Source organism: Rhamphochromis longiceps, linkage group LG22 (assembly GCF_057381845.1).
Source record: "Rhamphochromis longiceps isolate RC_006_pf linkage group LG22, R_longiceps_female_GT1.1, whole genome shotgun sequence".
NCBI classification, from domain to species: domain Eukaryota; kingdom Metazoa; phylum Chordata; class Actinopteri; order Cichliformes; family Cichlidae; genus Rhamphochromis; species Rhamphochromis longiceps.
In genome coordinates, this window is record NC_140577.1 from 21,170,120 (window position 1) to 21,182,137 (window position 12,018).

Consider the following 12,018-nt stretch of genomic DNA (forward strand, 5'->3'; position numbering starts at 1 on the left):
TGAAGAAATTAAAATCTCTTAGTTTGCAGATGTTTGTCTCCTTGTTGGAAAAACTGACAGTTCTGCAACTTTTTTCTCTTTCAGTGCCGAGGGCAGTCACACATCAGGTCAAAGCAATGGGCGTGACCACCAGGCCTTGGCCAAAGCTGTTCAGGTCCACCAGGACACCTTGCGCACCATGTACTTTGCCTGAGAGCACCCAACTCCCAGGAAGGCGTGGGTGAGACATCACTGATGGAACGCACTACCCTCCGCTGTCTCACTGTCAGCTGTAGATAACATTACAGTGGTTTCACATTGTGATCTCCCTACCAGACAAACATGTCAGTAACCCAAATGTCTACAATTGTACTTAAACCCGCCAAAACCATTCCAGCAATTAGACTGTAACATGCAAAAGAGTCATTCTTTCTTGAGGATTGAGCTGGAAGAGGCTTTATTTACATGTCGTGCATTAGTTGTATTTGTACTTGTTATCTGTTTAAAAAAAGGGTGAAAATTATGAAAAGACAAGGCAGAGTTTGTATGTTAATAGAAGAATTTTCTTTCTTTCTTTTTTTTTTTACTAGCAGGCGAAAACAGTATACAGTGGGGTGGTTTCACATTTCGAAGAAGCCAGTCGCCCTCCTTCTCCTTTTGTTTTGTTATTAGGCTCTTGGTGCTTGAAGGGAGAAGGCAAAAATCAAAAGATGTGGGGGTCCATTAACTGTTATATGCCTAATGATTTAGTCCTCCCCACAGACATTATTTATCAGCCTATCAAAGCAAAGTGCACTGACCAGGATGAGCGCTTTAATCAGGACAAAAGTACTTATATATATATATATTGAGGGTTGTTTGTGTTCGTTTTCCCCCACATAGGGCACTATGTGATGAAAAGTGCCATTTAAGAGTATCTTCTTTCTTTTTTCTTTTTTTTTTTGCCACTTCTATGTAAAACAATGAATTTTTCTTCCAGTATTTGTCCTCTTGACACTGATGATCTTATTATGCCAACTCTGTTGACAGTTAATGATCTTGACATCAGATTTGTTTAACCCCTGAATCTACACTTTTTTTAATTTATTTTTTTTTAATGAAGCTCTTTTTGTATTTAGAAATTTGGGGGGGGGGACAAACATTTTTTTTTCCTCCTTTGCCCCACTGTTAAGTCTGAACTGACAAACCAGTGACCTGAGATGTAATATATTGGGACTGGTTCCCAGTAAGGACACATTTCTAATGTATTCTGAGCCATGTTGACAAAAGACACTTGATTAGGAAGTCACCATAGTGGGGAACATGTTAAAATCTGTGTGATTCCCATCTGTTCTTACAGACTTTTTAAAATTTGAATAACTTCTCCAATGGATATGCATGTAGCTGGCTCATGTTTTAGACATTTTAGGCATTTGTGATGATTGTTTATTTCTCCCTTTATACACATCAACCCTACTTCTATTTTTTTAATGTATATAACACAGGATCGTGTATTCTGCTGTGTCATTTGTGTGGCTTGTCGGTAACCAGGCATTCGGTACAGTGGAGTCAAAGCTGCAACATTTTAGAGTTTAACTGATTGAAATTCCTTAAAACTTCTTTAACGTAGTGTTTGCTCCAAGAACTAGGGGCTGTCATCGCACAAAAGCTTGGGTTTTATGCAAATGACTTTTTTGTGAGTCTTTATACTATTTAGTAATGTTGGTAATAAGGTATATTTTGAATAAGCCTTCAGTGGAAGCTGCTGAAAGATTATAGTTTTTTTTTTTCTTTTTTAAAAAACTGGCCCACGTGTTAAAAAAATTGTCTAAATTAATATTGTCTTTGTATGCAGATAAATGCAAATATATGGCCTTTTAAGACTGTCATGTCTTACTAATAACATTATTATATAATAATATCCCACCTAAGTTTTACTAATGCTATAAGCAGGCGAATGTTGACATAGTCTTGAGTGGAGGCGAGTAGTTTATCTTTTCTAACTATGCATCATTTTTAACCAAGAGATTTAGCAGTGGGTATCTCACATGAATTGGAGTCATTTCTAGAGGTAGATAATCAGGGCTTTTTATGTTGTTTTTAGCATATTGCATTTAGTAGCGTTTCTTAGTGCTTATCAACGTCTTCATACCTTTCTAATAGGATGAAGTATTTATGTGGTCATTTGTAACATTGTAGATTTTATAGCCTATAAATTGGGTGGATCCTTTGTAACACACAGTCTTTCCTAGCCAAACAAGATTATGAACTTTTACATGATGAATATTAAAAAAAGAAATATATATATATATATATATATATATATATATATATATATATGTATATATTTTATATGAAAGCACAAAAGGACATCTCGATTCTAGGTGCTAGATGTTTTCACTGTAAAACACCTTAAATCCTCACTGGACTGGTCCACAAGTCTCCGTAGTTGCATGCTAAAAAACAAGTAAGCATCATAATGTTTTGGATCTTTTCTCTCCCTTTGATGACCTCTCTATGGTTCCCTTTGTACTCATGACCTGTAAAAGCAACTAGAAATCCGACTGACTGTGTTTGTGGGGCATTCTGAAAATTCTGTACTTGATATTTACTGTTATGATGTCAATATTGTTCTTATCGGTGCTGGTCTCACAACATGTAAATTTGGATGCACTTTTGATAGCAATGGTGTGACTTTTATAGATAATCAATTGAAGCGAGAGGCTCGGCCGTTTTGCGTGACGCCGGCGTAATTGTGTGGAAATGGCCGTGTGTACTACCTCTTGTTACCTGTTTTAAGTGTTATGGTAACATCACACTGCTGGCCATTTCTGTATAATTACCCCTGCAATCTATCTAATTGGCGCTGTTTGAGTCTTGCATCTTGACAGAATAGGTTTTAAACGTTTGCTGTGCTTGATGGTGAACGTGCTTTCTCAGTTTGTGGTTAAGCGATTTATTTTTTAACTTTTTTAATTTTTCACCCTCATAGTTTTGCTCAGACTGATGAGAGAATGTGTGTTTTGAGTGTTGAGCTGTACGACCAAATTCCTGAACTGTGTTTGTACCTACACACAGATTTCCCTGCTTTCTTTCCTTTTATTCTATGCACCAATAAGAAGCAGCATTTTTTTTATTTTATTTCTATATTGAATAATAACTCCTTTGCTTTTCAGTTGAGCAGTATGCCATCAAGTATGTCACCCATATTTGGTCTGATAATTTTATTTCATTATTCAAAAGTAGAAGGTACAAAGTAAATGTACCCAGTTGGTGCTGTGTGTCAGACTAGGGAAGTAATCTAGAAAAGACTGCCCACGGATAGATTGATAGAGCCTGAAAACTATCACATAGTACTTGTTGATATCTGTATGAAAATGACACAGCCGAAGATTTATGTCAAATTTCACCCCAGAGCATTTATTTCTATGTACAATCATGCATTTAAGTCCTTATTTAAGCTTTAGGTTTGTTTTGATCCAGTCATCTCGGTCAGAGTAGGTGGATCAGAACAGATGAATTAATCAGGAGAAGCCCATCTTTGGCTCTGTACTTGGAAATGTGAATGTCTTTGTTCCTGTGTGATTGCAGGCCTTTGTAACGCGACCACAGCTATCTTCACTTACTCGAATGTTCAGTTCTTAGACTGTTCCTCAAAGGGACGCGTCGGAATATAGTGTAATAGTTGGAAGTCATTCTCTAGAAGTTAACCGTCATGTATTGTTGACAGATTGAATCATTGTTTCCTGTAACAGCACAAACATCAGAAACTGACTGGCTTGTAACTTTAAGCTGTCTGTTTTTTAAGAGATGACTTTGAACTTGTTTCCGCTTCTTTACGTTTTACATTACCTACACCAGCACCTTATAAAACCTGGTCAAAATGGCTTTTTTCTCCCTATACTTAACAAACAATATTCGACAGTGTGTTTTGTTTTGTTTTTCTTTGCACTAAACAAAGGACTTAGAGCTAGTCATGTATTGAAAGTGTTTATCAGGGGGCAGGCTGGCAGCCTGGATTTTTGGATTTTGGTGGCTTTTCAAAATAAAAGATGCACAGTCAACAAGTGTCGCCAATCATAGGCAGGAGATTTGCGGGGGGTTTGTAGCCGGCGCATCAATGCCACAGTGTTTGAGTATTAAGGTTTGACACGGCTGTGACAGCCATGTGCACATTAAGTTGTTCTTAGTAAGGCCTCTTTTTCTCTAAAATCGCTACAAACTACACATATCACAACTCAGAAGAGGCTTTTCCTTTTTCACATAAATCATCTTCGTCACAATAGAACAGAATACTTTATTGTGACTGTTACAAGAACAATGAAATACAGTATGAGCTCAGTCAAGAATGTTTAACAGACCAATACTTGTAGCCTGGATGAATGTGGCAATGCTTTTCAAGTAAAGTGGAGCAGTGAGGCTTTCAGAACAGCTGTAGTGCTGCCCCTAAAAACAAACAAGGCAATTAAATGCACACATTCACCTCACTTTGGCTGTTTTCCCATTATCTTTTGGAGCGGCCAAAACGCGGATAAAGCAAGTTTTAGAAATAGCTTTTTCGTAAACTAAATGGCATATCATAAGCTATTTTAATCAGCAAATTATTTTCTCATAATTTTCTTTAGTTTTTAAGAGGTAATGATAACATTTCTCCAAATGGTAACCATCAGCCTTTGCGTTTTTGTTTGTTTGTTTTTATTAATAGTATTCTTTTTAATTTATTTTCATTTTTTTTAATGGTCATGGAGTACAAAATTAAAGCCGGCTTTCTAATGAAGCAGTCCCCTTACATGAATTAATTCCATACCATTACCCTCTGTATAGTAATGTCTCCTCTTTCTGTCGCTTATCTGTCTCTTGTGGAGAAAATCTTGCTGTTATAAAGAGATCTCTTGTAGAGTAGATCCTATTTTCCTAGCTCCATATATTAAAAATGAATGTAATTAGAACCTGCGTGGTTTGTAATGTTGTATAGGCTATCCATCCAGTACATTTATACTCATCTTTGCATCTTATGTACAGCCTTTTCTTTCTGTTTTCTTCTCTTTATTTATAGGCTTTATTAATTCCAGAAAGTATTGTTTTCTTCTTCTCAGTCATTTAAATATTGCTCATGTCACAGACCATATAATCTTTTTATTTTTATTCTTTCTGATATGAAATGAAAGTAGTAATTTCACAGTTGTGCTGTCTTTCTCTGGATGTTGGCTACTGTACTTTTAGGAGACATATGTTTCACACTGGTGCAAAGAGTAGCCATCCTTTGAGTCCTGGCATCATACTTGTGTGAGGTGCTAAAACATAAGCGCTTTGTGTGTATATTAGGTGGTTTGCGTAGGTGTGTGATCTCATTTGCTGTTCGATTTTAAACGTATGCTTAAGCCCTCGGGTCTCGTATTCCTGTCCAGCCCCTACAGAGCTGTCTTGTAAAATCCTCCCTGAATTATTACATTAATTAGTGCAGTGCCACATAAATGCAGAGAAGCTTTTTGTTTTAAGTGTTACTTCTGTTCCTTTTTTCATTTGTATTGCTACACAGCTGGGTTTTTTGTTTTGTTTAGTTTTTTAGTTGTTGTTGTTTTTGTTTTTTTTAGATCTATAACTGACCTATATATACATGGCATATACATAACATCCCGTTCCTGTGTGACATAGATTTTTTTTTTCTAAATAAGCATCACTTTTTGTCTCTGACAGTTATGCCAATGTCCACTCAATTATCTGTAACCATTTGCTGCCAGTTTGGTATCCATAAAGTTTGCCTGTATTCTTGTTTTAGCTACAAGTGTCAACAATTAGTATAAATTCCAGTGGTGTACCAATAAGGAAAGACCTGTTCAATTCCATTGGATGCAGCTGTTTCATTCACTTTACCTTGGATGTGTTTAAGACATCAGTCACACAGGCCTAGAGACCAGTTGGGGACTGCCTGGCAACCATTTTTCAGTGTGGTTGCTGGAAGTTTCTTTTTCTTTGTTTTTTGTTTTGTTTTTTGCGGTCACTAGGTCAAGTTGGCTGCAAAGGGGTATACAGCGCTAAGCCAAAATTCTCCTTGTTTTGGTTGCTAGCACATTTCCATGGTCGCTTCTAGTTTGCATGGGAGATGCCAACTTGTCTGCAAACACTTAGCAACCACCACCAAGCAGTAGTGAAACTGTGAAAAGTGCGACACAAACTGGAAATGGTGCTGGTTTGCCATCAAAGCAAAAGATGTGACTTTTAAAACGTGTTGGTTTCAGCTAAAATTTCACTTTTACTATGACAGTTTTTGTTTTGCATTGCACTTTTCACAGTTTCACTACTACTCAGTGGTTAATTGGCAAGTGTTTGCAGACAAGTTGGAATGTTCCATGCAAAATATAGGCAACCAAACTATTCACTAGAAAGGTTTTGGTGACAGCCAGGAACTTCCAGCAACCACTTAACAACTAGTTAGGAATAAACATTGTTCCCTGGCCACTTGAGGTTTCCAGGGATCGCCAACCACTCTCTAGACCTGTGTGACTGAAGCCAAAGAAACGGGAATGCAAGATTACAGTGTTGGCCGTACTACTTTGTTTCTAATTAAACATCTAGTGGAAAAATGGCCAGGAAAATGTCTTGATCATAAAAGGATCAATCCCAGTCATTTTGTTAGCACTTGAATTTTCTTTATCCACGGAATATTTTAATGTCAAGTAGATGGTTTGGTATGCTCGAACTGCACTTTTTTAAATCATTGCCTGCTGGATGCCATTTTATCCTAATTTCTTGTCTATAAATTCTAATTGAATATAGCTATTTATGTGCATTCACAAGTGAACTTCTAAGCTCCTCTGGCAACCAGCAGGGTGCAGAAAAGCACACAGTAATCTGGCAGCTGTGGCATTGACAGGTGACACATCTGCATCCAGGTGGCTATTCAGGGTTAGGCTGGATGACGTAGTAAATCAGATCTAGACTGAGGAGAGCCGTTACAGAACTTAACCAAGCCATCACCATTAAGCTGAACTATATGAATCCAATCATGCAAGACTTGTGGGTATTTTTTATTTGTATTTTTCCAAGCATTTTTAGTCTTGTGAACGACTTGGCTTTTTATTTACTGACTTGGATAAAACTACCTCAGAGCAGTGTCGGGTGCTAGCTAATATTATCCCTAATTTATGAGTGACAACAAAATGAAGAAATTGTAGTGACCAAACCAATGAAAGCCAATATCACATCAAAGCACTGTCTGTTTTGGGGGGTTTTCACCCTTAATAAGTAATCCTGCATGGACTGGTTGGTTGCTTTAGTTGGTTACATTTTACCGGACCAAATTTTTTTACTATCGGGAGTCTCATTGTTTTTAATGTGAGTCGATGAAGACAGCCAAGCACAATCTAGGACTCGTTCACGTGTAATGCTAACTATAAAAGATGTCTGGATCTTTTAAAAGGTGCCATCGTAATTGCTAATTCATGACATGTTGATAATCCAGCAAAACCTGTTGATTTTAAAAAGACGTTTGTAGTGGCGACGAAGGTTTGTGGAAAAGATGTATGCACAGCAATAAATTTCCTGAGCGTGGGCTGCAGATTGTTGGTGTTTTTTCTTTTTCTTTTTAAACCAGTCTGTCCACTGTGGGCAGGCTTTTAGTTGGCAAGACAAATGCCTGTGAGATCAGACAAACTTAGTCTCAATTTATGGAACCAGCTTCTTTTTCAGTTTTTGTTTTGCCAGCAAGTTTAGAAATATCAAGGCTTCTTAGTGAACAGAGCCACGCTGTTATCACATGCCTACATTTTTTTCAACCCAAACTGCAATAAAATCCAGAGTGGATTTCCCCATCTGGTACTCGCCACACTCAATGCCATTATTTTTTATTATTATTATTATTATTATTATTTTTCATTAACAAAGGGAAAATCCACATCTGAATACACTTCACACAAAGAAAAAGAATTGAAATCCGACGGAAGGCACACGCGAGGTCGTGTGTGGTTGTTGAGTACAGGTCGTAGCCTTTTGTCGGATCTCTCTCTCTCTCTCTCTCTCTCTCGGGTTTTGTGAGTCCTTTCAAAATAAAGTTTTGACTAAAATCTGTCATGCCGCATAAAAAGTAAAAAAGAAAAAAAAGTTTTAACTACCATGCAACCTCGTGTGTAGATGCTGCATAGAACGATCAGTATTTGTGTTTTGCACTTTCAAAGCGGTCTCAAGAAAAAGAAAAAAAAAAAAAAGGAGGCCCATCTGAGATTGGGCTGATAATAAGAATAAAACTGACGAGGTATTTTACGCTATCAATAGGAATTATAAGGAATAATATGACTCGGAGGAGCTTTTCTAAAAACGTTGATATATCTATATATTCATGAAGTACCTCATAAGCCTGATATATGCTGCATTGACCTTTTTTTTTTTTTTTTGTTTTGTTCTTTTAGTGTGCTTCATATTGTCCAGTAACATAATTTTCCCCTCTAGGGGAGGTTTGAATGTCACTTCAGGCTGTGCCCACGCTGATAGCTCTTCTTGTAACATGTTACACCATGTGGCCAAATAACGTGTCATTTATGCAAGTCATAATGTCAATCAGAATATTCCTCGTCTCATTTCTGCGTCCTTTTCTATTTTATTTTATCCTTTTTTTTTTTGGCATCTTCCCTGCATGTGCGTAGCCAAAAAGGAAAAAAAAAGAGATTGGGTTCAGTTAACCAAGGGTTGACGTGCACCGAGCAGCTGTGGTAAAGCGCGACTGTTGACTCAGGCACTGACATGTAAGGGCTGTATCTGCTCACCCTGTCCTCCACCCCTCCATCCCATCCCGTGCACTTCCCTCCTCCACCCTGACACCCTTTGTCTTAAAATAGCCTTAGATCTACAAGTGAGGTTCCTATTTGGCCTTAAACAAATTATGCACTACAGTTTCACAGACTTGACAAAGAGCTCGATTCCAATTTAGACACGCTTTCTTTTAAGACTTCATGTTATCTACCTCCTGAGAATGTACAGTCTGTCCTGGAGTTGCAGTTGACTACAAAACTTTTTTGTTGTTGTTTTCTGACAGAAGATAATCAAAATTGATACAAAATTAACTCAGAACTAATACCAGGACACTCCTTTTTTTTCTTTTCTTTCTTATAATTATAAGCCATGACAGAGAAGCAAAGTGACCAAAGTCTCTTGGCAGAGGTAGCCCTGCAAAGCCACGTGAATTCAAACCTCCCTTTCCTCCTGTCATTTTGAGCTCACTTATATTTTGCATATATTTTAGTTTCTCTATCTCTTTTACTCCCTTATTTAAACCACAACATGCCAAAACTGAATTTGCTGTCATTCCTGTTCTGGTGAGGGTCTTTTGCTCATTTCATATGTTTCAAATCCACTGCTAAGCTCCTTGTTCTTGTTATTGTAAGCTTTGATTTCTCTTATACGTTTTCTTTTTTTTTTCTTTTTGTAACAATTATGCTTACAGAACACAAGATATGCTGTAAACCCTGTTAGGACATAATGTGAATACGTATCACTTAATATAGTTCGCTCTTTGGCTTGACTGTAAATTGCATTAATTAATAAAAATGTTTGAAAAAGGTTTTCTGCTGCGTTGTCACTTGATGTTTTCATTCCTGTATTTTCATATCCTGTCCAGTTTTGCTGAACTGTTACCAGAGAGGAAGTAGAAGTTCACATCAGAGGGGAGAAGGCCTGATTCAGATACCTGTAGACTGAAACAAGATGACTACACTATCAACACTGTCTGTGAAGATGATTATGTGCCAGTAGAACAAGCAACACAACAAAAAATATCACATCAGCTGAGTCAGGATTGTTTTATTTACTTAATTTAATTAAAGTATCAAAGCACAATATGCATTAAAAGAAAGGACCACTCCAAATAATAAATAAAACCAATGAATGGAACATCTTTATTCATACTCTAAGAATAAATCCCTTTCCAGGTGGTTCTTGCATGAGGTCAACTGTGTGAATCTAAACTGGCTGCCTTGTTTTTGTTTGTTTGTTTGTTTGTTTTGTTGTTTTTGTTTTTTAAGTGCACAATAAGTAGGGGGCCATGAATGTGTGGCCCTATCATGCTCCGTATCTGCATTGCTCTTCTGGCACTGACTCATTTTGAGTCTGGCTGCCTCTACTCGGCCTCCAATATCTATGGGCCAGATGGTGTAACAATTGGGGCCACATCTGGCCCACATAACACCCGCCCCTGTCATATTTGAGTCCTAAGAAAACCAGTGGAAATGAACCCTAAATATCAACTTAAAACTCAAGGCAAGAAAAATGAAGATAACAGAATTTTTCACATAAATATTTTATGGTTTATATTAAAAAGATTGAATGTAAAGAATATACATTTTAAAGGGCCTTGAACTTCAACGATTGACCAGGAAGCAAAATGCTCCACATGTCCACTGAAGACGAGCAGCGCCCCCTGCAGTTTGTGTAAGTGAAAAAGCTTACAGCACCTGGTATTCCCAGGCGGTCTCCCATCCAAGTACTGACCAGGCCCGACCCTGCTTAGCTTCCGAGATCAGACGAGATCGGGCGTGTTCAGGGTGGTATGGCCGTAAGCGACACCCTAAACGACAAACACCCCTTTTATTAATGCTTCAGGAGCACTTCTCAGACTTTTGTCTTGCAGATCGTCTCCAAACAGTTTGTTTTGTTACTTAAATAAATGCGGTGATTTTAAGAGCCAACTGCACGCTATTCCGATCTAAGATCAGTGACGTGTTACTCTAAACAGCTTTCTATGCTGAAGTGAAAAGTTTACCGTAGGAATAAATGTTTCATCATTGGATGGAAAACGTGTTCAGAATCTTAATTGGCGAAAAAAGTGGTATTTGGCATGTATAAAAGGTCAGTTTGTGTGCACTTCTTTCGCTTACGGCCATACCACCCTGAACACGCCCGATCTCGTCTGATCTCGGAAGCTAAGCAGGGTCGGGCCTGGTCAGTACTTGGATGGGAGACCGCCTGGGAATACCAGGTGCTGTAAGCTTTTTCACTTACACAAACTGCAGGGGGCGCTGCTGCTCTTCTTCTTGTTTGTGTCAAACGACAAATTGCAGAAAACAAACCGTTTCTTAAACTTATAATAGCTTGTCATTTATTAAGTACAAACTTGTAGGTCATAATTACTTTGCAGGGCATTTTTTCCTATTTTTTATACTTTCTAATAGTAACAGTAAATTAATGAAACTCCTCATTCCAAAAGATCCACTATACAGCAGCTAAGGCCATAAATGTACATAGACTCATATCTGAGCCCAAACTGTGCCAACAACATATCCTCCACACCATTACACCAACAGTCTGAACCGTTGAGACGCAGGATGGATTCATGCATTCGTGTTTTTTCTGGTCCTACTATCTGAATGTTGCAGAAGAAATGTTTCCAATTGTCTGTTGTCCAATTTTGATGATCCTGTGAGAATTGTAACCCCAGTTTCCTGTTCTGAGCTGACATGAGTGGCACCTGGTGTGGTCTTCTGCTGCTGTAGCCCATCTGCTTCAAGTTTCAGCGTACTGCATTCAGAGATGCTCTTCTGCACACCTTCATTGGAATAAGTGTTTTTTTGAGTTACTGTTGCATTCCTATCAGCTAGGAGTCTGATCATTCTCTTCATCAAATCAACGTGCCCATGTCTATGCACCTAAACGCACTGAGTTGATTGGCTGATTAGACATTTGCAATAAACATTTGAAGAAGAGGTGTACATAATAAAGCATCCGCTTTGTATGAGGTTACTAACACAAATACGTTTACATGTTGTTTTTAGACACAATGACTTTGCTTGAATGCAGTTTTTTTCAAAGTATTGAGGTCTGATATTTTGTTTTTGTGTGTCTGGATTTGACGGAAATGAATCTTACGAGGTATAAATGGAAATGTTGCACACATAATTTAACAAGAAACTAGTTTATGAGGTTTATCAAATTTTATTCATCACAAGTTTGCTGATAAAAATGTAAAAAGAAGACATGAGGTTGATGTGGAAACACTTGAACAGGCAGCAGGGCTGTCACAGAATACCCTCAGCATTTTGAAATGGTATTCACTGTACATTGCAACGAATATCC

At 37.8% G+C, this 12,018-nt stretch overlaps 1 protein-coding gene and 2 non-coding genes across 3 annotated transcripts in view; 2 read left to right on the forward strand and 1 right to left on the reverse strand.

The window, feature by feature from the left end:
• Window positions 1–9,511, forward strand: part of ago2 (argonaute RISC catalytic component 2) — a 30,125-nt gene extending 20,614 nt beyond the window's left edge. The window contains exon 20 of the mRNA XM_085397109.1: window positions 85–9,511. Within this exon, the coding sequence (XP_085253235.1) occupies window positions 85–193 (109 nt within the window). The 3' untranslated portion in view covers window positions 194–9,511. The remainder of the gene's footprint in view (window positions 1–84) is intronic.
• Window positions 9,512–10,388: 877 nt separating this feature from the next.
• LOC146644027 (5S ribosomal RNA) lies at window positions 10,389–10,507 on the reverse strand. Its single transcript, XR_014909470.1, has one exon. It is a non-coding gene; the product is annotated as a 5S ribosomal RNA (ribosomal RNA).
• Window positions 10,508–10,817: 310 nt separating this feature from the next.
• On the forward strand, window positions 10,818–10,936 carry LOC146644028 (5S ribosomal RNA). Its single transcript, XR_014909471.1, has one exon. It is a non-coding gene; the product is annotated as a 5S ribosomal RNA (ribosomal RNA).
• The last annotated feature ends 1,082 nt before the right edge of the window (window positions 10,937–12,018 follow it).